Here is a 25,687-nt window from a genome sequence, read left to right as displayed (position 1 = left end):
AACTGCAGAACAAGAACTTCTTCTTCTCCTCCTCCAGCTGCAGCTTCATCACACCATCCAGGCGTTAAACCAGACAGATAAGTCCCGCCCACTCCCTGAAGGCGCTGTCCAATCAGAATCTAGAACGCCCCGCCACCCATAGAACCCCGTCTGCTTCTCATTCCTGGATCCTTTAACTTTGTTTATTCCTTTACTGATGAACAACAAATCCTGTAAGTTTGAAAACATTTGCTCATTATTTGCCAAAGTTACTTGGGGGGGAACCAAACATTTCAGCTTCCAGAAATAATCTGTCCCCGTCCATAACATAGGAACAGAGAACCAACACACACATTATTAACTCTGTAACATTTGAATGTTGATTGTTTTTCCCTAAAACTGATCATTGAGAGAAGCAGGACTGGATCATCACACACTCACACAGATGTTTGTATTTACACTGCTGAACGAACAAGTTAGCATTAGCTAGCATGTTGTCAGTCAGTGTTTATCACAGCGTAACAAAGTAAGTTATTCTAACTCGCGTCATCTCGCTACTGTCTTAATGAGCCGTAAGCATTAAATGCAGGCGAGTCTATAAATGAGAGAGAAAATGCTCCAAACGTCGGATATTAGCTATTAACTAGCGATATTAAAGCCATTTTGTTGACGGTAACATCATCAACTCTCAATGAGATAAACCGAGTTCCGTTTTCATGAAAAAACTAAATACCGCACAATTCAAATTTAGCGCGCAAAGCACAAATAAAATCATTTCTCCCTATTCTGGTCACAACCAGAGGAAATGCCGTGATGAAGCTTCCTTCATCACGGCATTTGACAGTCTAAGCCTTCAGAAACAGAAATAATGCAATAAAAAGCAGCGGGTTGAGGCAGCGTGAGCTTCACACACGATGTGCTAAAAATAAAACCCAACGGCTGCAGACGCCGCAAAGCTGCGGGAGTTGCGCCGGGCGAAGAGAGGCGATCTGCGGTGGCTGCCGCTTGTAAATTATTTAATTATCCGAACTGTAAATAATTTAAATAGTTAAATAGATGGTTTGGCATGCGCAGTAAAGTGGCTGCTGACGCAACGTGACTTCTTACGTGACGACATAAGGGTACTGTGCGGGCGGGTTTGATGCCTATGACGTGTGGACGGACGTCATAAGTCAGGGTCTTTATTTGCTCGTTCTTTTTCCCTAACCCTCACTTCGCACTCATTCCTCGCATCAATCTTATCTTCAAACCTGAGATATAGTCATGCTAAGTGGACAGACTTCACCATCCATAGAGACCCAGACTGTCACCATGGAAGCCCTGATGGCTACAATCGACCCGTTTTTAAAAAGCATCACCCCGAAGGAGTGGTTGAAACTCGCAAACGGGAACCCAGAACCCAGCACCACCTGTGCTCTGCAGAAGACTTTGGAAGACATCTTGGAGCTGTTTTCATGCATGGTTCTGCATAGTGTCCATAAGGAAAAGTGCACTATGAAAGATTTGAAGGTGGCCGTGGGGAACAAAGTTCCCGAAGCCTTTGCCAAAGTCCTGGAGATCAACGAAGACATCAGTACTGAGAACACACGAAATTTAAACAGGCTCATTGTACAGTATCTGCTGGCTAAAGTTAATAACAGCTTGGACTCAAGTACAAGAGATCGTGTTGAACAAGCACCTTGTATGGCAATAATCGGACAAATGGTTGATGAAACCAGTTTGATTTTGAAGGACCTTTCGGATAAATTGCGCGCATCTGGTCAGGATTTTACGAAACCAGCCGATGGGGAATCTTGTGAGCCGAAATCCAAGATTAATGGCCTGATGGGGAAGATAAAGAGATTTTTTAGAAATGTCACCGGTAAATATTCATCAAAGGTGGCTCCACTCATCGTCCAAGAACAACCAGAAACATCTTTCCCAGAGTCTCAGTCAACTAAAGATTTACAGGTACTAGAATGGAAACCAAAGTTGGATGAAATATCACCCGTGGTAGCCTTCTGTCAGCCAGAGATCTTGTTGACTGAAAATCTACTGGAGAGTGAATCAGAACCGGAGTCCAGCTCTGACGATAGCTCTGATGGTTCCTCATCTGCCTTCACACCTGGGAAGGAAGATCTGTGGGACAGTCGGACATCAGTGTCCTCAGTGCTGGATTATGAAGGAAATGAGGGGATAACAGAGTCTCAGGTTTGTTCTGGAGAGGAGCAGGTTTCCCATCCAGTTCCAAATTTAAAACCTTCATCCGAAATCTGTGACGGCATGATTTCTGCTGAGCTGCAACAGGAGAAACCAGAATTGGAGTCAATCAGCGAGCCAAAGGATGTCGAGTCTGAAGAGATAAAGATGAGAAAAAAGGCCATGAGAAGTCTGGTCAGAGATGTTATCCAGAGACTTATTTACAAGTCAGGACAGAGATACTACCCTGAAGAAGTATATAATGACATCTGTGATCGACTCTCTGAAAAACTCTGGTCTGAAACCAGACCAAGAGTCTTCAATATGAGCCCGGACAAGATTAGACGCCAGGGCGAGGCGATCTTCAAGAACCTTCTGAAGGAGTGCAAAAAGGCAGAAAACATCCTCCTTCTCCTGGAGGCAGGGGCGCCAATTATGGAGAGAAATATCTTGACAACGATGGAAAACCAGGTTCAGCCTCGGTGGAAGACATTTAGTTCAATTAAAATGGCGTTCAAGGAAGCGGTACAGAACCTACGGGAAAACCAACATAGGCTTTACTTGTGGCTGTAAAGGAATTACAGCCACAAGTAAAGCCAGAGGGGGAGTAAAGTATCGTAAGAGTGGGGAGGAGGTCTGACTGTACAAATTCAAAACTTCTTATTAGTAATTTCCACTATCAGTAATATTTGCCCAACAAACATTACTTGTTCATTTTTAGTTTTTAGGTCATTTTAAACTTGTTCAGTAGTTAGGTCATTTTATACTTGTTCGGTAGTTAGGTCATTTTATACTTGTTCGGTAGTTAGGTCATTTTATACTTGTTCGGTAGTTAGGTCATTTTATACTTGTTCAGTAGTTAGGTCATTTTATACTTGTTCAGTAGTTAGGTCATTTTATACTTGTTCAGTAGTTAGGTCATTTTATACTTGTTCAGTAGTTAGGTCATTTCATACTTGTTTAGTTTTTAGGTCATTTTATACTTGTTTAGTTTGTAGGTCATTTAAAACTTGTTTAGTAGTTAGGCCATTTTATACTTGTTCAGTAGTTAGGTCATTTTATACTTGTTCAGTAGTTAGGTCATTTTATACTTGTTTAGTTTGTAGGTCATTTAAAACTTGTTTATTAGTTAGGCCATTTTAAACTTGTTTAGTAGTTAGGCCATTTTAAACTTGTTTAGTAGTTCTTTATCATTTTTAGCCAAAGTTATTAAGAGCTGTGGTAGAGGGTCTTAAGGCTGACCCCTGGACCTGGGGTCAATATGGGAAACATACTGCATTTTCTTTGAATTATACAAAAAGCTATAACATGATGCCTGAAATCAGGAAAAATATGTGATTGCGATAATGTTGCGAAAATTTTCCATTATTATGTTGATTGTAATTAACCTACATTTAGAAAAGAGGCAGCTTTATATAAGAGAACACATTAAATAATGCCGCCAACCTTCTCTCTAAGCTTTAATATTTCAGCTCGTATTCAGTCTATCCAACTGTTTGAATTTATCCTCAATATAAATTCCATAAATGTTTATATAAAAAGCTACCTAATGTTGCATGATTAGTTTTATTCTAAATGCTTTTGTTGAGAAGAGTTGTTGAGAAAACACTTATTCTTACTGCTGCTAAAATAACATGTTTTTTTTCAATTATAATAACATTGTCAACAGCATTTATTTTAATACTTAAAATGTGTAGACTTTTTTTTTGTTATTGTGCTGTCCTCGCCCTGAGGTTTCCAGTTTTCAGCAGCTAGACAGCCAGACAACGACGCTCCAATAACCAAACTTGTTTCTTTTCGACTTGTTTATTGAAGAGTGGCCTCTGACCACTGCCATCACTTTGGCCATCATAAACTGAAACATACAAACTGAGTATTAGCCAACGAACATAGCAAATTAGCTATTCTAGCTGCTAGCTAAAAATAAAAACTTTTCCTAACTGATTCCAGCGTACAATTATTTACGCCAGTTACATAAAACAAAGAGACAATTATTGCTTTTACAATTAACCAACACTTACGAACAAATCTTGTCTGAAACACGACGTATTAGGATGATAATCAACTTAAATCGTGAGCTGTTCGGTGACGCGTTCCACCATCTTGGATTTATATTCTTTTTTAGCGTCATCAAAACAAAACAAAATATCCACCAGGGGGCGATCTATTGCGGTTTTCAACCTTGCTGGTCCAGCTTAACTTACAAAAGGCAGCACAGTTATGTAAGTGCATGTATAAATATATATATGCATATATGTTGGATTCATAATTTTCTCAAATAAAGAATGTTTAAAAAAAAGTAGACTTAAGTAGAATTCACAAACAGAAAAATGTAGGAGCAGTTATCACAAATGTATGGCACATCAAACATTTTATAATAACAACTTGTTTGAGAGTGAATGCTCAGGTAGCTAACCTGTAATTAGCCGCTCATCAGATACAGTGTGTTCCAACATTATGATGGTGTTTTTTGTGATGGATATATTTTGAACAGCCAAATTCTTTTCCTGTTGACAAGTATCATTATTTGAGGCAGGTGACTGGCAGTGCACAGCAATAGCTGTTACTCTGTGTATGTCACTTTATGTACACACAGTAAGTACATACACACAGTATGTAAAGTGATTTACATACTCTGCGTATGTAAATAACAGAGTATGTGGTTTCCATACGCAGGTTTTCTTTTCTGGCTCAGTCTTAATTCAGTCATGGATGAAGAGAGGGAATCACAGAACAGAACACACACACACACACCCCTACGGTGCCATTGCAGGCCAGTTAACCTAACATGTATATATTTAGGTTGTTGGAGGAAACCAGAGTTGCTGGTTAGTTGGAACCTTCTTGCTACAAGAACTCGTTTCCATGGTGAACAACTGTTCACCATGGAAACAAGTTAAAAGGGTTTGTGTTACTGGCTAACCCTTTGGTCATGTCATTCTCAGTGAGTCACTGCCAGGTTTCCTGTTATTCAGTGCTGCTGCTGAGGCCCATGTGCAAAACATATGGTGGGCAAGCTTCTACTTTTTGACACAGTTGAATTAAATTAATTGTTTACATTTACATTATAGATTGAAAGCCTAATTTTTGTTTAAATTTGGCTTCGAAAATGCACTTTGACCTTTAAGTGTCACTGAAGGAAGTGAGAACATCGTCCTTTAAGCCACACGATGGTTGTATTTGTTAAACGTGAGTGATTTAAATGTTCTGTAAAATTTCTATGTTCCCTCACTCTACATCACGTGTTGTAACGAACTCACTGGATGTCATGTGAGTCGTGATGTGTCTTTGCATCTGAATCCAGGAGATCTGAACACCACATGACTTATGTTTGTAGTCTGAAGTCTGCATCATGCTCAGTTTCTATTCACTCCAAATCTGGACCAAACTTTCAGAAAACTGCAAAACAGCTGAAAGACTGAGTTTCTTTAAATCAAAGCTGAAAACCCACCTGCTTAGAGCTGCCTTTGTTGATGGCGGTTGACAAAATGTAATGTTTATTGTTTCACATTTGGTGACTGTATGATGTCTTTATGATGTAAAGCACTTTGAACTGCCTTGTTGCTGAAAACGTGATATACAAATACATTTGACTTGACTTGGAATGGAAGCTCAGAGTGACTCCCCCTCCAAAAAACATCTGAACTACATTTCATCAAGTCAGCAACATGTAGACGCAAGATTTAGTTTTTGTCAGTTTTATTTATTTATGAATCAAACTATGTTGGCCCTGACCTGCCACTGGTCTTTTAGTTCTAACAGTTAGAACCAAACTGTTCTAACTGTTTAGAACTGTTAGAACAGAACAAATGTTTTGTGCAAATTTTTTTCTGCACAAAAAAATTAGTTTTTGTGCAGAATAATAAAATTAAAAAGGAAAAATAAGAAAAACTGACTTATTAGTTTTAATATTTAGATTTGTGTTTTAGTGCTGTTAATATTTCAATTCATATTGATGTTTTGAAATGGATGACTGTCGGAGTCACTGAGGGAGAGAAAGGGGAGGAGTCTCAGGTAAAACAAAGTTTATTTGCTTCATCCATTATCCAGTCTCTCCTGGATTTTATGATTGTTTTTTAAATTGGCAGCAGTGCATCAAGTGTAAGAAATACAGTCAACTGGAGGTAGAAGTTTAGTCAGTGAAACTCTGTTTTTTTCCCCCAAAAAATGTGCAATCATTTCACAATTACGAATCAATATAAAAAAATATAAATACATTTTCACAAATTTGCAACTCTCCATCCATCAGTTTTGCAGATTGATATTTTAAACCTGAAATATCTCTCTTTTAAAAGAAATTGTTTGTTTTTAAATTTGAAAGAATGACTTGGAACTCCAGGAGTAGGTTTAGAAAAGTCTGAAATGTTTTTAAAAAGCGTAGGGACCCTGCAGGATGCAAACGGATGGAAATTCTTCCTCTCACCTGGTCCACAAACTTGTGATGGTACAGGAGGGTAAAACACTTTTTCTCTGCCTGTCTTCTAGTTTTCATGTGAAGTTGTGTGTGTATGTGTTGTCTGTGTGCAGAAGAAGGCCGTCCTGCGGTCACAGTTTCCGAGAAGCCGGACGACCCGCCTCCTCGGCGGCAGGCAGAGAGACGGAGCTTGTCCTCCAGTCCTTCCCACTCTGTCCACAACTCGAGGACACACCGGAAGCAGCATCCTGATATCCTCAGACGCGCTTCTACTGCCTCAAGTAAAACACACACACAAATCAGAGATTAGGTTATTTTTAATTGTTTGTTTTGTTGTTTCTTTTTTTCCTGCAGCAGAAAATTTTTTGAAAAGATTTTGTGAGTTCTTTTTCTTAACCCCACATATCTTTGGTTTCTGACATGTCAGAAAATGTGAAAGTTTGCCATTTTCTATATACTCTTTCATAGAGAATGTACATGTTAGTTGTTCAGGTTCCTGGTTTTTGTATGAGGTCTTAATATGCACCTTCAGAGTCACAGTTTTGAGCAGGTTTCTAATTTTTAATTAATAAATCATTTCTAATTTTTAAATCATTAGTTGAAAAAAAGATGAGTGTTGTCAGGTAAAAACTGGAAGGAAGAGTCAGTTTGACATTTAACGCACATTCATTTAAGTCTGTGGTTAATGTAGCTGGGATGTTTAGACAGCAAGCAGGAAGACGGTGGCTAAAATGTTTCAGTTTGCTTTAGTCTTTCTCAGAACACAATGGTTCTAATCTTAACTAAAGAGTATGTCGTCTTGATGCTAAAATACAGTCTAAGAACATTCTGCTCTGGTCCTAAACTTAGACGACAGAAACATAGAGACTATGTTAACCAGAGTTTCAAAATAGGGGCAGAGAAAATAAAAAGTCCAAATATATCTGACCTCTAAACCAGTGTTTCCCAACCCTGGTCCTCAGGACACACTGCCTTGCATGTTTTAGGTATTTCCTTGCTTCAGTCCAGCTGATTTCAATTGATGACTAATTAACAGCTCAGGAAAAACCTGGGTGCAATTTGGAGGTGTGTGTGTTTGCAGGACATAGAATCCATCCTTTTCCTACATAAATATCTTCTCTACCCTGTCAGAACTGACACACTGAGGTGATGTCTTTGTAGATGAGCAGATGACATGACAAACACACGTTGCATAGTGCTTGTATTGCCATTGCTCTTTCCATTTTAAAGATTTTTTTCCTTTTGCGCCATGTTTCTAATTTCTCCGTTCCTTTCCAGTTCCTTTTTAATCTCTAAATTGCTTTTGCAGTCTTCCTACTGCTTTTGTAAAGGCTCTTTCAACAATTTCCAGCTCCTGCTCCATTGTGTCAAACACAAGTTGACTGTTATATTTCTGTGAATGTGAGTCCTACCTGCCTCTTCTGTCATGGACCTGGAAGCTTGGCCCACCTAGAGACTGACCCTGCTGGCCGGTTGCCTGTTTGTGGAACCGAGCCAGAAGCTCAGCAGTAGGAAAATATCAACAACAGTTCAGAGATGACCAATGACAGCATCGCGCTTAATGAGAGCAACTAAAGCAGTCTGAAGGATGGTTATTTTGAAAAGTATTGAAAGATGGCGGTCCAGGCTGTAATGTCTCATGTCTTTGTTTTTTGTTTTGTTTTTTGTTTTTTTTTTAATTGCAGTGGATTGGGCAGGTGAGGCTTTTCTGCACTTTGTGGATTTACTAAGATGCTTTTAGGCTGTGTGTGTGTGTTTGAGTGCATGGAGTGTGTCTGACATTTACACTTACTACAAAGCTTTCTACTAGTGTTTGGTTTGCCTTGAAGGTTTTTTTTTTAACCTGGGAACTAATTGTACTGTTATGATTTTTAAAGCTAACATTTTGACTCTATGTGCTTATCCAGTCTATGTAAACTCTGGCTTTTCTTATTTTGTTTCCTTTTGCGACTTTTAGGAAAGCTCATCACCAGGTGTTAAAGTGCATTGTCATTTATTTTTTTGCTCATTATTTTCTGCATTGTGATTTCAGATTAAATATATTAAAAATGTTGACAATGCACCAGCAAAAATCCTATTTACATGAAAGCATTTCATTTTATTTGTGTCGATTTCTGAGTAATTTCTTGCCTGATTCCAGATGACAGCAGGAAGCCTGATACATCTCTCAGCAGTCATGACCCTCGCACTGCTGTACAACTTCGCACCGCACTGAAGAGGCTGAAGGAGATCATGGAGGGAAAGAGCCAGGTACCGAACCCAACAGAACCGCTGACACTCAGAAACAAACAGGGTTTCCTTCTTTCCTCACCTCCCTTTTGCTTTGAGATGTCTTGAAGGATATATATATATATATATATATATATATATATATATATATATATATATATATATATATATATATAAAACTTCCTTTTGCGCCATGTTTCTAATAAAACTTCTTATTCTTCCATAAATAAGAAAAACTTTATTTATGGATGAAAGTTGTGGTTGTTATGCTACTATCTATGGCAAAATATGTTCCCTCAACATTCAGAGTTGGTGAATGAATCTTTCCACAAACATGGTCAAAAACATTGCAGTTCAATTCAAAAACATTTTATTTATCCCAAGAGAAATTTAATGTGGTCATAACTCATGTAATCAAAGTATCTTCAAAGAGTCATTGTGGATGTCGATGTGGTGGGCAGGAAGGATCTCCTATAGCGATCAGTCTTCCAATGTATCTGGTCTTATCTTAGTAATGTATATTACTAAGGTCAATATCTGTGCAGCAAAGACGATATTTCACAGTAACATGACAGATAGGTTAGGGTTAGATTGACCCTGCCCTTAACTGTGATTAAGCAGATGAGGAAAAGCAGAAATCGTCTTTAATGTGACAGAATACTAAGCCACACCTCATGTTGAAAGGATAATAAAGCAGCCTTTTCCTGGTCATTGTTCACCTTCAGGACAGTGATCTGAAACAGTACTGGATGCCCGACAGCCAGTGTAAGGAATGCTACGACTGCAACGAGAAGTTCACCACCTTCCGCCGCAGACACCACTGCAGGCTGTGTGGCCAGATCTTCTGCAGCCGCTGCTGTAACCAGGAGATCCCTGGAAAGTTCATGGGTTACACAGGTGAGCAAGATCTTAGTCTTTAATCCATATCACCTGACATGATTTGATCAATATAATCTTTTATAGATCAATAGAATACGTAATATTGTTGTTAGTACTTTTTCTCACGTCTTTGGTTATTTCGTTTGAACTTTTTTCCCCCTCTCCAGGAGACCTGCGGGCTTGCACGTACTGTCGGAAGCTAGCGCTAAGCTACACTCACTCTGCAGACTCCTGCTCCATCGGCGAGGACCTGAGCGCCTTGTCGGACTCTCCCTGCTCTGTGTGCGTGTTGGAGCCCAGCGAGCCTCGGACACCCGTGGGAGGGCGCAAAGCCAGCCGGAACATCTTCCTCGAGGAAGACCTGACCTGGCAAAGGTGAACCCACTCTGAAAACACGAAAAATCTGACACATTTCCAAGGAGTTTCAGCTGGACATTGAAAAAGCTCTTCATGAGTTCCTCACTCAGTCTAAACTTTGAGCTTCACACCTCATTTAGTGTTGTTTAAAGGATTCGTCGTAGTAAGATAGAATATTACTGAAAAGTAAATTTATTCCCATAGTTAAATGCATAAAGTGAAACTAATATGATACAGATTTATAGTGCATGTAGTAATTTGGGTTTTTGCTTGTGATTTTGATGGGTGTAGCTTACATCTAGTGGAATCAGATCAATGGAGAGAATAATACAGACATGTTAACCTACTGAGAAGTTTGTACATGTAAATGCTCTCAGCTCAGAGGCTTGAATAACCTTCATGGTTGGTTCTGGTGTCTCTCATTTTCCTCTTAACAGTACTTGCTAGGTTTTCTGTTTTGTTTAGGTCAGATAAGCTTGCTGACCAATCAAGCACAATGTGGTTGTCCCAGTAGACAGGTGTGCCAACACCCTGGACCAGCACCAGTCCTGTAGTTGTTCTTGGTGATTGTAAAACCTTTTGTAAAACACTTTTTCCTTCAAATCAACTTTCAATAAAAATGCATTATACAGTTCTTGGACACAGTGCACAACAAGCTTTGTTTAAAAATGTCTTTTTGTGACTTGCCTCCTTGAGGATGTTGTCAAGTCAGCAGTCTTTCCCATGATTGTGTAGGCAAAACCATAACATTCCTGTGTTTATTGGTCTGGTGTAAGACAGTCGAGTTTTCTGAGAAACGTCCAGGTTTTTAAAGTTAATGTTAAATAAAGTACTTGAAATGTATCAGTCTACGGTACATAATATATATTTTACATTTTTCTATGACATTATTGAAATAAAAGAAGTTTTGGATAATATTCTAGTTTAATTAGGTCAGTGTTTGGACTGAGATGCAGCTGTCAATTGTTTAGCAGGTGTCTGTCTCAGACTAGTGGTGAGAATAATCCTGCTACAGAGCTGGGTTCATGTCAGCCTTAATCCACCATAAAGAAAACATTTAAATTATGACAAAACACAAAACTGTGTAGCTAACCTTTAGGTGCCTTACGTAACAGAATTCAAAAGGACTCCATTCTAACTCTACCTGTACTGCATGCTCTCTTTGACCCTCTTTTCTACTCTTGCTGCTTTCATCTGTTTTGCTTTCTATCGACTTTCCCTGTTAACTTCCCTCTCTTTCTTGTTGACATAGAAAAACTCCTATTGGGATGAGAAAGAAGTGAGTCTTGTTGGTTTTTCTTCATTCCCCCCCCCCACTTCTACCTCAACATTCAGGGCTGATGCTCTGTAGCTCCTATAGCTTTCCTCTTTGCTCAGATGTACAGCTTATAAATATGACTTGATATAAATAAAGCAGTTCAAAGGGAGAATAAACCACACTGTCTGTCATTAGCATGATTCACCAGGAGCCTCAGAGCAGCGGCCTCGCCTCCAGACTCTCCACCCTGCAGGAGGATGTTGGGAAGTCACCAGCGAGGAAGAGGTCAGTCATTTGCTCCTTTTGGCTTGTTGGTAGTTCTGCTAAAAGAAAACTTGTTTCTTTATATCAGGTCCTCATTTTCTGAACTTTAGCTCATTGCTCTGTTGCAAAAGATATCCAGTGTTTTCGAAACAACCAACCTTATGAAGTGCGAGTCCTCGCACTTCCTGACTAAATTAAGCCGTTTGTCTTCTGGCATTTTTTAGTAGTCACCTGCCTTGTGTGTAGTGATGATCTAAACAATGATGTGTGTAATTTAGTAGTTCCAAAATATCAGAAAATAGTCATTCCGCCTGGATGGACTCCTTGGCTTTCTTTGAATATTGTTTCAGAAATTCCTGACTGTCGTATCGTTATTGTAGACCAGAAGAAACGCTTCAATTTCTCCAAATGTGATTGGTTCATTTTGTATTGATTCTGACCCAAATGAGTATCTTTGAATAATTATTTTTTTCTAATATCAATTATATCAAGATTTCAATTGTTTTGAGAATCGTACAAGACAGTCAACCTTCATTCGTGCAGACAGAGCACACGCAGAAAGTAGCATAAGATGAAGTATTGTTATTATCAGGACATTGCTGTGATATTTAAGTAGATATTCTCTATCAGTAGTGCATCGGTGTGATTTACTGTATTATGTTTTACAGTTGTTGGACTCATACTGCTGGTGGCAACTTAGCTGGTGATCCACTTGCATAGACTACAGTATCAATATCTGCTTTTTTTTGTTTTTCAGTTATTGCCTTATAAATCTGAAATCAAATTTCATAAATTATTTGTCGTGTAAGAGTCAATAGATTTCTTAATTTTTCAATTAGGATAAATTCAAACCTTGATTATTTAGAACGGTGATCAAAGGGACCAGTTTTGTTCAAATAAATGAGCAAAACTAGTTCAGAGCAACTCCCAGACAAGAGGGGAGACCAAATAAAAACTAAACCACTCAAAATTTAAAGTAAAACAATTTCTTAGAGAGGAAATGACATCAGACGTTCCAGTGATCAATAAGGTTTGTTTTATACCAATCTGTAGCTGGTGTTTTTGTGAACTCGTATTTTGTCGTTCTCAGGTCAGCCAGTGTGACCAACCTATCACTGGACCGGTCCGGAGCCACCCTGGTTCCGGCCTACGACAGCTCGGTCAGTCCGCCCACCAGCCGGGCCATGGCCGGCACCAAGCTTGACCACAGTGAGGAGGAGAGGAAGATCCTGCTGGTGTGTCCTTTGGTCTAAACGTTTCTCTGGTTGTATTAACAGCTCATAGTGAAGTTCACAAAATGAGAGAACTAAATGAGTCTGAGGCTGCATACGGTCTTCACTGGGGGCCCATAGTTGGGACTTTTGGCTCTGGAATACCCTTCTGTTAGACTGTTCACCCTGTGAGCCTTAATGGGCTTTTCAAGGAAATCTTTAATTGTCAGTGAAATGAGAAGACCATGTGCTTAATGGGATAGTTTGTATTTTTTTTAAAATTGGGGTTATGTGGATGTGTTATGATCACTCAGTATCTTGCCTAACCTAGATGACTTCTAAGCATCTTATTTGTGTAAATGCATGACATTAAAATTATGTTAAAATGAAAAACTCAAACGGTTCAACTGAACCTCAGTTCATAGAATTTCCTGCTGCATTACTATTTCTTCAGATGGTCTCCCTGGCAACCCATGCTTATGGCCAAATCATCACACCCCTCTACATCACAGACGGAAAGTTATTCTCTCTGACTGTGACCCTAGCATGGTGTTTGTTGTAAATAACCTGTGACTTCTGCATAAGTAGACGTTCAGTTCAAAGGTTAAATGGTTAAAGTGTTTGAAGATTAGTGATGATGTTTAAATGTGTATTTGCCTTAATCCTGTTCAGCCTCCATGATAACCATACAAGACATAGATGAAGAAATTATCTACCTCGGGTAAGATACTACCTGCTCATAATCCCCTCCTATTGAAGACTTAATGGAGCTCACAGATGAGAACATGACCTTGCTCGGTGTCCTAGTTAAATAAGCTGGTGGTTTAAATTCCAAACGGTATCCATGCTTAGCAGCAGGGATACTGCTAAGGAACGGTATCAAATTATTCAAAACGTTTCCTCATAACGTCTGACATCACAGAAACTGTTTGTTCCAGGATTCCTCCCAGCTCAAGGAGCTGTGGAAGAAGATCTGCCACAGCAACACAGGGATGGAGTTCCAGGACCACAGATACTGGCTGAGGACCTACCCCAACTGCATTGTGGGAAAGGAACTTGTTAACTGGTTGCTAAGGAATGGTACCATCTCAACCAGGTAGAATGTCGTTGGGCGTAGGAACGTTTAAGGCTTTGTGTCATCTCTCCAACTAATGTGAGAACAGAAACACTTAAACTGTAATCTGTGTGTAGGGCCCAGGCTATTGCAATAGGCCAGGCATTAGTAGACGGTCGCTGGCTTGACTGCGTCACTCACCATGACCAGCTGTTCAGAGATGAGTACGCCCTTTATCGCCCCCTGCAGGTAGGAGCCCATTTACTTGACACACAGGGATAGAAATAGCTGAAATATTTTTTTCTCCTCCAGGATATTTATTGTCTCTCCATCTGTACCAGAGCACAGAGTTCTCGGAAACGCCCTCTCCAGACAGCGACAGCATCAACTCCATAGAGGGACAGTCGGAGCCATCCTGGTTCAAGGACATCAAGTTTGACGACAGCGACACAGAGCAACTTGCCTACGAGTCTGACTACACCGTGCCAAGTAGGCATGACAGCCGACAGCGTGGTGAGGCTTAGTGTGTTGGTGTGTGTATTAAAACCCGTCTGTGTCCAGATTCTGCCAGCCCCAGCAAGAGGACATCGGTCAGCAGCTTCCATTCAGCGGTGGACAGCGACTCTGCCTCCTCCATCAACCTCAACATGGAGCAGAACAACGTGAACTTTCACATCAAGAAGCAGTCCAAGTACCCACATGTGCCACCTCCTGCAGATCAGAAAGGTAGGAAGATATATTTAAAGCTCTTCTACATGGATTCTGTAGAGCAGTGGTGCCCAAAGTGAGAACTAAAACATCCTGCAAGTTTTAGTTCTCTCCCTGGTTTAACACACCTGGATCAAGTGATGGGTCGTTAGAGGCCCAAGAAGAACATTGACATGGTGAAAAGGTTATTACTACAACCAGGGAGAGAAATAAAACATGCAGGATGCCGACCCTCGAAGACCAACTTTGGGCACCACTGCTGTAGAGCTTCTGCAATTATTTTTCACTGACTTAAAACTACATCATGCAACTTTTACAGAAAAAAACAACTTTTTACAAATTTGCTAAAACTGTCACTGTGTTGTGACAGTCTAATATGAGACAGATAATCTGTGAAAAGATTGGTCTGCTCCACCTACTCAGCTAATATTGCCATCTGAAGAAATGCACTGCTAATGGTTAAAAACAACCAATCGGAGCCAGGAGGAGAGGCTTAGAGCTGTCGGTCATTTTGTGTACGTGATGCTAAATGTGCTATTGGTGGAAAACAACTTAACGTTCCAGAAAAACAGTTTATCCACCATCATTGCTAGCCATGCTAGCTAGCCTTAGCATTCGTGACATGCTATGTTGAGGTGAACCAGCTGTAGCTTAGCAGAGAGCGAAGGGGAAGCTGTGAATAGCACATACTCGAGGCTGATTGATAGTGCTAAGACCCTCCTCCTGACTCTGATTGGTTGCTTCTGATGGAGCAGTGTGTTTGTTCAGATGACAGCAGAACTGTAGGAGAAGGCAGGGGAGCCCAAACTTTTCATATATTGTCTGTCTCATATTATACTGACACAACATAGTGAGAGTTTTAACAAATAAGTCAGAATCATACGTTTTATAAAAGTTGCATACTGTCTAAAATATTGCTGAATATAGCATAACTTTTCTAGTCGAGAATGTGTTGGGGAGAAATTTTTTTCCCGGCCATCGTTTTGCTGCTTCCTCTAGCACAGCACACTGATGCTTTGCATATAGTGCATACTCACTTTTTATTTTGAAATGATCCCTATTACATTCAGTTCCATTAAGTTTGTTGTGCACACTCTTCCAGCCGAGTTTCTCATTTCGGAGGATGGAGGGCAGAACATCATCATCAGTGATGCCTTCATCAAAGGTAGGAACTCAGCACTAACTCATTCTGCAGTCCTGTTGTGTCACCTGAGCGGCTCCACAGAGCTCTTCCTCTTTCTGAGCTGCTGTTTGTGTCGCAGAGTCTCTGTTCAATCGTCGCGTGGAGGAGAAGGCCAAAGAAATGCTGTTCACTCCGCTGGGCTGGCACCACAGCTCTCTGGATCAGCTAAGAGAGGAGAACGGGGAGAAGATGGCCATGGAGAGGCTGCTGTGAGTGGAGAGCCATCTGTGTCTGTGGTTCATGATTTGCTGTGAGAAGCTGGGATTCAAGTCAGGGCTTCTTGTGCCTTTGGTCCCCAGCTGCTCATGTGGTCTATAAAACCAAGAAGACAGTGTATTTAAATAGATTGTTCTTTTATGAACAGTCCACAGACTAACACTAGTTGTGTAAAAAGTGACTCAGAACAGATTGTTTTGCTCTTTTTAAACACTCATGACTCACAGGCTGTAGCAAATAATTAAACTAGATCCATTGTCTTGATGGATGGATTTACTTCAAATAACATTTTATGGTGTTTGACAAAAAATGTTTTCTATTTGCAGGTAGATCACATCCATGAATATTTTCCAGGCACATAGTGCTATTTAATAGCACAAAGCCAAGCAACTATGTTGCCTTCAGTTGCTGCACATATCAGATATGACTTAAATCACAATTAAAATTTTTCTTTAACACTTTGAAATTGGGATTGTGTCTCTTTAGAAACTCCTGCTCTTTCTGAAGCTCTGCCTTCAGGAATTCATTACAACATGACACACTGTTCTTAACCCCTTGGATATGTTTCTGGCTGTTCTGAGCAAAAGTTATCAGTTTTTTGCTCTTTCTTCATGGATACAGTGACTGACAAATAATCTGTCTGATCTGTTCAGCTCAGCCAACCACAGCCACATGATGGCGCTGCTGCAGCAGCTGCTCTACAGCGAGTCTCTGTCTCTGTCCTGGAGGGACATCATCGTTCCCGTGGTTCGGCAGGTGGTTCAGACGGTCCGGCCCGACGTTCGCAACTGTGACGACGACATGGACATCCGGCAGTTGGTGCACATCAAGAAGGTCAGACGGGCTGTTTCACCTCTGAGTTTGGAATATTAAGAGGGAGTTTGGACAGCCTGTCAGTTGTTTTCCAAAGTTCCCAGTGGTTCACTGGAATTAGCTGAGATGTTTGAACTGAGTGTGCTCTCCAGGACGCTCAGCTCTTCTAGTTTTTCTAGTTTCAGTTTCGAAGTCAGTAAAAATATATGATGGAACCACATCCTAGAGCAGAGATGGTAAATCAAGACCTGATTTTGAGGAATTTATTGAATATTTTTCCATGAACATTTTCATTTGAGCCGTTTTATCCTTTTATTATTATTACAACCATAAGATATAGTTTTCTAACTAGTATTGCTAATATATATATTGTTTTATTTATTTATGAATAATTTCTCCTTTTATTAATTCGTTTTTATATTTCATTTATATTTAGAAGTATTCACCTTAGATTTGTTTTGGATATTATTTGTATCTGTTTATGATGTTTTGTGTATACATTTGATACCAGAATCAAACACCAAATAAAGATGCACCTTTTTTTTTCTCTCTGTCTGAAACGTTTTCTGTTTTAGGTCGAGTAGAATTATCAAAATTATTTCTGTTTGCTAAATGACAGAAAACTTAGCGAGAACAATTTTGGGGATTGTTTCACAACTTCCTTTGAATTCAGAGGTTTATATACAAAATTACTGTCTCTTTAAACAACGAGGGAAAACCCAGATGATGATGTCACAACTCTGGAAAGTTCTGATAGGTTAACTTAGACATGTAAATCTTCAGATTGTTCTTAGTAGATTCACTTCAGACAGTGAGAAACACAAGGGTATGTCTTTTTATTCAGTATATGTAAACTTCTGGTTTTGTCTGTATATGGTGTAGAAATTCCTTTAGTTTCCTGCACCACATTCATGCTCCTGTGTGATGTTGAACAGGTTTAATCTGGTTTGGTTTGTAGGGGTTTCATCCATGTGGCACGGTGGGGCATTGGTCTTTTTTTTTAATCCTGTAAATCACTTTGTGTTGCACACCGTTGTATGAAAGGGATCATTAAAATAAAGGTGAAATGACTTCTTGAATAAATCTCACGTATCTTTGTGGTTCAGATTCCTGGAGGCAGGAAGTTTGACTCCATGATGGTAAACGGCTTCCTGTGCACCAAGAACATCGCCCACAAGAAGGTAAAGGCATTCTCTGTCTGGCTAAAGTTTCCATTGTTGAACATTTTGCACCAGCACAAATGCAGGAAAGGGTTCTGGTAGTCAAAGTATTCAGTCAAAGTGCTGTTATTAAAATGTAATTCTCACCTGAAATCAGATGAACTCCTATATCAAGAACCCCAAGATTCTACTGTTGAAGTGTTCCATCGAGTACCTGTACAGAGAAGAAACCAAGTTCACCTGCATCGATCCCATCGTGCTCCAGGTGAGGCGGTTACTCTGACACGAAGATGCACGAGTCACGTCTCTGTTCTAAAACTCTGGTGTCATTGCCACCTCCGCTACAGGAACGGGAGTTCCTGAAAAACTACGTTCAGCGGATCGTAGACGTCCGCCCCAATCTGGTGTTGGTGGAGAAGACAGTGTCGCGTATTGCTCAAGACATGCTGCTGGAGCACGGCATCACGCTGGTCATCAACGTCAAATCGGTCAGTGGGACATGTCCCAGCTATCAGGTGGTCGCAAATGTTCTCTGCAGAAGCACAGAAGATGAAGAAATCAGATGCCCTGTGATCAGAGTAGTTCTAACCTGACTACTCCTGCTGAGTGTAGGAACATCTGTTCTGTTATTGCTGGTCAATTTTTAAAAGATAGTTGAAGTTCAGCTCAGCACTTCTCTCTCCAGTAGAGGATGGTTGTGTACAGTGTAGGCAATTTCCAGTAAGCTTCATGCGGTCAAACCGGCGCATTCCATCCATCACAAACAAACGTCCAGACCCTCTGGATGAAGCAAGGTGTAGAACAAATGGCTGGTTTTTACCAGACAGTCTGTTCTTAGTCCAGATTATAATCTTGAACAAAATGTCATTATCCCCAAAATGTTGCACTAATAAATTGGCCCATATTTTCTTAATCTTGGTGATCACCTTGTACTTAGATGTGAAACCAATTTTATCTACCTCTACCAAGGTCTGAAAGAGAGAGGGCTTACTGATGGGGCTGGTAGTCCTGCCCACCAGATCCTGTCTGCATATTGTCACCCCACTGTTGTCAATTTAGGAACAATAAATGGTATCGACCAAATGAAGAATCGGTAGGTCAGGCTTTTTAAAGATTGGGGATTGACCAGAAAACTGCAGTGGTTGCACCCTGAATCCTCAACATAAAAAGTTGTTTCTTTTCTCTAACTACAATGAAATATAATGGCAATGAATATTTTGGATAAAAGGACTATCCCAGTTTGTTCTTGATAGGTTCCTTAATGGGGAGTAATAACTTGTTCTTTCTCTATGGTAGCAAGTCTTGGACCGAGTGAGTCACATGACTCAGGGGGACCTGGTGATGTCCATGGACCAGCTCCTCACCAAACCTCGCCTGGGAACCTGCCACAAGTTCTACATGCAGCCCTTCTCCCTGCCCAACAGTAAGATCTTCTGTCAGCTGCCGCCGCTGTCTGTCAGACATGCAGTCATTCCTCTCTGTTTTTTTTCAGATGAGTCGAAGACTCTGATGTTCTTCGACGGCTGCCCGCCTCACCTGGGATGCTCCATCAAACTGCGCGGCGCACCAGAGTATGAGCTGGCCAGGGTGAAAGACATCATTATGCTGATGGTGTGTGTTGCCTACCACTCCCAGCTGGAGATCTCCTTCCTCATGGACGAGTTCGCCATGCCGCCCAGCTTACTCCAGAGTGGCTCCTTCCCGTGCCTCCTGGAGGGCTCTATTGCCGATGAGGAGATGGACGGAGACAGCATGGAGAAAACAGCAGTGAGCGATAACTCTACATTGGGGGAACAATCCGAAGACGCACCTTTCCTGGAGTCTTCAACTAAAACTGAAGATATAGATATTCTCAGAGTCACGCAAAACCCCCAGTCGGTTCTGTTCTCTGTCCAAGAGGAGGCTGGAAACTCTGAGACCAGGACTTCATCCCCATGCTCCAGTCCTGCGCCCCCTCCTCTATCCATCTGTCCTCAGTTCCTTGTTGAGGAGGAGCAGGAAATGGGCTCAGACACTCTGGTCGGCACCTCTGAGGGGGAGACGGTGGGAGAACTTGGTTTGGAGGATGAGGAGCGCTCAGACACCCCCACCCCTAAGCTATTCCGAGACCCCTTGCAGGATGACACAGGGATGTTCATCGCCGAACACGTGGACTCCTCCGACGACCGCCTCAAGTCCATCTCTGCTGTGTTTAAGCACGAGCTGAAGGACATCATCCTGTGCATTTCCCCCTTCATCACTTTCAAAGAGCCATTCCTCCTCACACCGGGGGGCATGCACTGCCCCAGCAGGGACTACTTCCCTGAAGAGGTACTGCTGTCTTGACTCAAAGCTCAGGATTGGAAACTAAAGCTTCCTTAGTTTGTTGTTACCCCTTGTATGTGTTCGTCTCTCTTGTAGGTCTACCTGTCTCCTCTCCTCAACAAGGACCTGAAGGAGCTGGACGGACGCAGAAAACGCCAGCTGCTCAAAGACTCAGCTCCATCCTCCGCGGCCAGCGGACAGACCAATGGCACCACCCAGCCCAGACCCACTGACGTACTGCCCTGCCACGGCCTCACCACCACCCGCATCGTGGATCACCTGAGCAACAGCCAGGACCTGGCCAGAATGTTGGCAGACTACAGAGCAAAAGGCGGCCGGATCCGAGGGAAAGAAGCAAGCGACCCGTTTGGCTCTGCTGGCCCTGCTGCTTCTGGCGGCAGCAGCCAGAACCGGGCACCAGACGTTCCGGTCAAGGCGCTCGGAAAGGCCGATAGCGAGGAGGAGAAAACGGGCAAACAGAATGACGTGAACTGGAGCTCAAAGGTACAATTTATGGATAAAACACTCTAGTTCCTTTAACCTCCTTAAAATCCTGAATTCCTTAATTATATCTGGACTGTCTTCAGCTAGTCTGGACAAATCTGGAAAATTACTGTTTAGGCCTGGATAAGTACTTAAGAAGGAAAACTTGATTATGGAAAACAATAGATTTTCCAGAATCCATTTGTTTTTTTGCATTTTCTAATGCTCAAAACTAGAGTTGGAGGACATAGCTGTAAAACATCTCATGATATAAATGTTTCATATCAGTTGTTAGATAATTATTAATTAGTTACTTGTTTTAATATCCTAAACACTACCAAACTGGTGATGTGACATTTCCTGTTTTATCCACAGTTTCCTTTTAAGCTGTTTGATTCTTTTTCTTCTTTCACTCCACACCATTGTTTTCCATTTTTAGCCAGTTATGAAGCTTGGTGGCAAAACATGAGTAAAATTATCAAAATTCTACCACACATACTTTCTATAGAGGGATAATTTGTTTTTGTGTAAACACAGCAGATACACGTGCAAACTGACTGCAGAAAAAGTAGGCAGGCCTTTAAATGCTCACTGGTTGCCATGGTTACCCACATTAGCTGGCATGCTGTCAGCGTACTACAAGTGTTTATCACAACATGATGAAATAAGTTATGCTACCAAGTTGACATTAATAAAACACCGGACAACTGCACAAAGCTGTGTGCAGGAGGCGATCTGCTCTGGTGGCAAATTGTAAATTATCTACTTAAAGTCATGACTACTATGTAGACATGACTTAACTACTTAATGCTGCTTCTTGAAGTGCAGCAAGCTTCCATAAAGAAATAAAACAAAGCTGTCCTCCTTGTCAACTTAAAAGTTTTCAGGGTGTCTGCCTCATAAACTGTGAGCTGGTTCCACAGGAGAGCAGCCTGATAATAAAAAGATTTGTCTCCTAGTCTACATTTTGAAATTCTAGGAACCAGAATTCCTAGAATCTGAGACCTGCAATCTGAGAGTAAAGTGCTCTGTTAGGAACATCTGGACCAATCAGGTCTCTGATATATGATGGAGCTGATTATTAAGGGCTTTATGCGAGAAGGAGAATCTTATATTCTATTCTGGATTGAACAGAGAGCCAATGAAGAAAAGCTAAAATAGGAAAAACATGATCTCTTTTTTAAAATTTTCATCAGAACTCTTACAGCAAAACCTTCTCATTTCCTGACAGTAAAGAACTACTGGTAAAGGTCTCGGTGGTTAGCTTAGCACCTCTGCATGGCAGGATTCATGAATGTTTCTTCTCTTTCCTTAGCTGGACTGTTTGAACCCGACCCACCATCAGAGGCTCTGTGTGCTGTTCAGCAGCTCCTCCCTTCAGTCCAACAATGCGCCCAACCCCTGCGTCAGCCCCTGGTAAGCTGCTCACGCGCAGAACATCTGAGTCAGAACCATCGCTGTTTGGACTTAGTGTGTGTGTCTTTCAACAGGATCGTCACCATGGAGTTTTACGGCAAGAACGATCTGTCGCTGGGTGTGTTCCTGGAGCGGTACTGCTTCAGGTGAGACTCGCGTAAAGTGGCTGCAGCCAGTTTCAGGGTCCTTTGGCTTCAACGGATGTTTGCTCTGCAGACCGTCATACCAGTGTCCCAGCATGTTCTGTGAGACTCCAATGGTGCATCACGTACGCCGCTTCGTGCATGGCAGCGGCTGCGTGCAGATAGTGCTGAAGGAGCTGGACTCGCCCGTCCCAGGCTACCAGCACACCATTCTTAATTACTCATGGTGCCGTGTCTGCAAACAGGTGAGCCACATATGAGGCTGGGGCTGCTGGGAAATCACTTCTGCTGCCCTTTTCCCTCCCCGTTAACTCTCTGCTGCCATCTGCAGGTGACTCCAGTGGTGCCTCTGTCCAATGATTCGTGGTCCATGTCTTTCGCCAAATATTTGGAGCTTCGCTTCTACGACCACCAGTACACCAGACGAGCCAACGCCGAGCCCTGCGGACACTCCATCCACAAAGACTACCACCAGTACTTCTCCTACAACCAGATGGTGGCTTCCTTCAGGTTGGTCTCCTTCTGCTCACCGCTGTCTGACCTCCAGCAGATGAACGTGAATATCACCTTTTAAAGGGGCAGTATTATGTAAAGTTGACTTTTTAAAACTTTATCATGTAATACTGTTATTCCCTCATCAAAAACATACCTGGAGAGTTGCTTAGATATTTTTTTCATGAATGACTGAGAAATCCTTGAATCTCCCATGGCAACCATTTGGGGTTGCCTAAACACTTGCTCTCAATTCAAATTCAATTCAATTCAAAAATACTTTATTCATCCCAAAGATAAATTAAATTAAAGTTAAATTATATCACAAGACTACAAAACTCCTTCTTGGAGTTGCAGTCCCCAAGCTGATCATCTGCCTCACAGGGCACCCGTTCTCCACTTAGCTCCTTCAGACTAGCCAGCAGCAATTGGCAAACACCTGGTGGAGCTGAACATCAGCTGAGCTCATTATAGGCTCTACTTCTCAGTACAACTGTCCTTAGTCAGTTGGAAATGGCATGACATAGGAGCATTGTTGTGATGACTTCCTGTAAAGGCGGAGTGATGATAAGAGCAGGAACCTTTTAAAGAGACAGAGGTCCAATTTCAATGCAATGAATTGCAAAGTCAAATGTCTTGAGTAGTTTTATATATACAGTATTTGTATAAGTGGAGGTAACATATTTACCTTATTGTACTATGAAATCACACTATATGCATGGAAAATGCATAATGTAATAAAAAAAATCCTGTCTCGACCCACAATGGGAAATTTTCTTTTCAGAGTGATGGACAATAACAGCAAATAGTCACACAAAGATAAAATGTATGTAAAAACAAAATGAAGAATAAAATACTGTGCAGTTAAGGCAAAATTTCAACATATATACTCTATAAAAAATACTCCAGTCCAGAGGAATGCAACTGAGTTGGATCAATAGAAAATGTTCATGACTATTTGAGCATTAAAAAGACAAACTATTTACAATTAGTGACAATAAAAACTGAACAAAAACGAGCAAATATAATGATGCCCCTTTAAGAAGAAATTGGTGTAGAAGAGAATCTTGTGTTGAAGCATTTATTCATCAGAATTCACATCTCCTTCAGTAAATCGATGAATCTTTACTTGTGCAGCTACACCTCCGTCCGGCTGCTGGAGATCTGTCTTCCTCGTCCCAGGATCTTCATCAGGAATCTGGGCCCGTCCAAAGCCAACCTGCAGCAGGACCTGAAGGACTTCTCTCAGAAGTGAGTGGATCCATTCTTCTGGTGTCACTCCACTGTTCCACTCTCACCCCGTCCGGAACGGACCAGAGGTTGTTTTGACCGCTCCTCTCCCTCTGCAGGGTGGCTCAGGTGTACCTGGCCATCGACGACCGCCTCACTTCCCTGAAGACCGACACGTTCAGTAAGACCCGGGAGGAGAAGATGGAGGACCTCTTTGCTCAGAAAGATGTAGGTGATGGTCCCCCCTCCCCCTCCGTCTTCCAGAGTGTCTGGACCGCAGGTTGGCCTCATGTTTTGGTATCTGATGGCAGATGGAGGAGGCGGAGCTTCGCAACTGGATCGACAAGCTTCAGGGGCGCCTGCAGTCATGCGGCCTGGACTCCCCCCAGCAGCTGCAGGTCGTCCTGGAGTCACTGGTGGTGAAGAAGCAGAATCTATGCGAGATGCTGCAGTTTTGGAACAGCAGGTAGTAGCCAAAGAGTTCAGTCCGTCTGTTGAACCTGATCCGTAACTCAGCCAGCATGTCTGAAACAACTTCATACGTCTTCACCTAGTGGTAGAAAATAAAATGTTCAACATCTGTAAAGTTTAGTCTGACAGCTTCCAGATTAGGGTAAATCAGCAGCATGTTCCACTAATGCAGGGGGTGTTCAATGTGTGGCCCGGGGCCCAATTGTGGCCCTAGAAATAATTTCGTTCAACCCATGACCAAAAGTCAAAAATGGTTAAAAAAATAAAAATTGGTCAAAAAAATTGAACAATTTGGAAGTTGTCTATAGTTCTTGTAAGTTCAGAGCCTTTTTTTGTGTTGGATCTGTAATGATATACAGATTTGATTAAAATCTGTATATCATTTATTGTAAGCTAAACTTAAAAAAACAACTTCATAATCTAATATTTGCATTTTTAATGTAATAGATTTTGTGGCCTACCAAATTTAAACTACTTCGTAGTTTAAATTTGCCAGTTTTGGCCCCCTGGGGAAAAGTTTGAACACCAGTGTCCTAATCAAAGTAATTAATGGTCAGATCTATTGATAGTCTGTTGATCTGGAGCAGAAGTGTGTGTGTGCCTCCAGTCACTAACCAATCGAGGTGGAAAAACATCAATCACCATAGAGAAGCAATTCTTGGTAACATCACTATGGGAAGGGTTCAAAGGTCATTTTCAAACCAGAGTGTAAACATTTCGAACAAATGCAACTCACTGACTGATCACCAAGCAGGGAAGATCTCAGCAGTGACCTCAGAGAAGATGGGAACTCCAGGATTCTACACAGATTATTGAAGTGCAAATCATTTAGTAATTTACCAGTATTCACTGGAATGGAAATTTAAATTTCAAACAGTTCAATAAAAAATAAAATCAGTCTGATCTCAAACTGCACTTTGAGGCCTTATTCATCCTGGTAACTATTACAGATTATGACAGCGCCCTAAGAAAAATACTGAAGCATCTTGTGCTTCATTAAAGCTTCTGCTGCAGGATGTTTTTCTCTCCTGCAGACTCCAGGACCTGTTCCAGCAGGAGAAAGGCAGGAAGCGTTTGTCTGTCCCACCGAGTCCAGGCAGACTTCGACCCAACACCACTGACGACACCAAGGTGGGTGTCGCTGCTGTGCTCAGACGCCACTAGCTGCTTTAGCCATAAGCTCTGGTTAGCAGCACAGAAGTTTGTGCTGAGATGTAGAAATGCTGCCCATGCCTCCTCTGTGTC

The 25,687-nt window shown here is 41.5% G+C and overlaps 1 protein-coding gene across 4 annotated transcripts in view; it reads left to right on the top strand.

The window, feature by feature from the left end:
- The window catches only part of pikfyve (phosphoinositide kinase, FYVE-type zinc finger containing), a 35,738-nt gene that overhangs the window by 4,085 nt on the left and 5,966 nt on the right, over positions 1 to 25,687 (top strand). For 3 of the 4 annotated variants that reach the window (XM_023336786.1, XM_023336787.1, XM_023336784.1), the window contains 28 exons: positions 6,685 to 6,852; positions 8,712 to 8,821; positions 9,526 to 9,697; positions 9,847 to 10,054; positions 11,289 to 11,315; positions 11,490 to 11,579; positions 12,649 to 12,793; positions 13,708 to 13,865; positions 13,961 to 14,072; positions 14,165 to 14,312; positions 14,385 to 14,549; positions 15,634 to 15,696; positions 15,794 to 15,923; positions 16,584 to 16,764; positions 17,850 to 17,924; positions 18,061 to 18,168; positions 18,251 to 18,391; positions 19,200 to 19,326; positions 19,396 to 20,213; positions 20,304 to 20,711; positions 22,006 to 22,106; positions 22,181 to 22,252; positions 22,323 to 22,494; positions 22,581 to 22,759; positions 23,879 to 23,992; positions 24,091 to 24,199; positions 24,283 to 24,437; positions 25,477 to 25,573. In XM_023336786.1, coding sequence (XP_023192554.1) covers positions 6,685 to 6,852; positions 8,712 to 8,821; positions 9,526 to 9,697; positions 9,847 to 10,054; positions 11,289 to 11,315; positions 11,490 to 11,579; positions 12,649 to 12,793; positions 13,708 to 13,865; positions 13,961 to 14,072; positions 14,165 to 14,312; positions 14,385 to 14,549; positions 15,634 to 15,696; positions 15,794 to 15,923; positions 16,584 to 16,764; positions 17,850 to 17,924; positions 18,061 to 18,168; positions 18,251 to 18,391; positions 19,200 to 19,326; positions 19,396 to 20,213; positions 20,304 to 20,711; positions 22,006 to 22,106; positions 22,181 to 22,252; positions 22,323 to 22,494; positions 22,581 to 22,759; positions 23,879 to 23,992; positions 24,091 to 24,199; positions 24,283 to 24,437; positions 25,477 to 25,573 — 4,553 coding nt within the window. The remainder of the gene's footprint in view (positions 1 to 6,684; positions 6,853 to 8,711; positions 8,822 to 9,525; positions 9,698 to 9,846; positions 10,055 to 11,288; positions 11,316 to 11,489; positions 11,580 to 12,648; positions 12,794 to 13,707; positions 13,866 to 13,960; positions 14,073 to 14,164; positions 14,313 to 14,384; positions 14,550 to 15,633; positions 15,697 to 15,793; positions 15,924 to 16,583; positions 16,765 to 17,849; positions 17,925 to 18,060; positions 18,169 to 18,250; positions 18,392 to 19,199; positions 19,327 to 19,395; positions 20,214 to 20,303; positions 20,712 to 22,005; positions 22,107 to 22,180; positions 22,253 to 22,322; positions 22,495 to 22,580; positions 22,760 to 23,878; positions 23,993 to 24,090; positions 24,200 to 24,282; positions 24,438 to 25,476; positions 25,574 to 25,687) is intronic. The other variant, XM_023336785.1, reaches the window with a different exon arrangement.

This window comes from Xiphophorus maculatus, chromosome 7, assembly GCF_002775205.1.
Source record: "Xiphophorus maculatus strain JP 163 A chromosome 7, X_maculatus-5.0-male, whole genome shotgun sequence".
NCBI lineage: Eukaryota > Metazoa > Chordata > Actinopteri > Cyprinodontiformes > Poeciliidae > Xiphophorus > Xiphophorus maculatus.
This window is presented reverse-complemented; position numbering and strand designations above follow the sequence as displayed.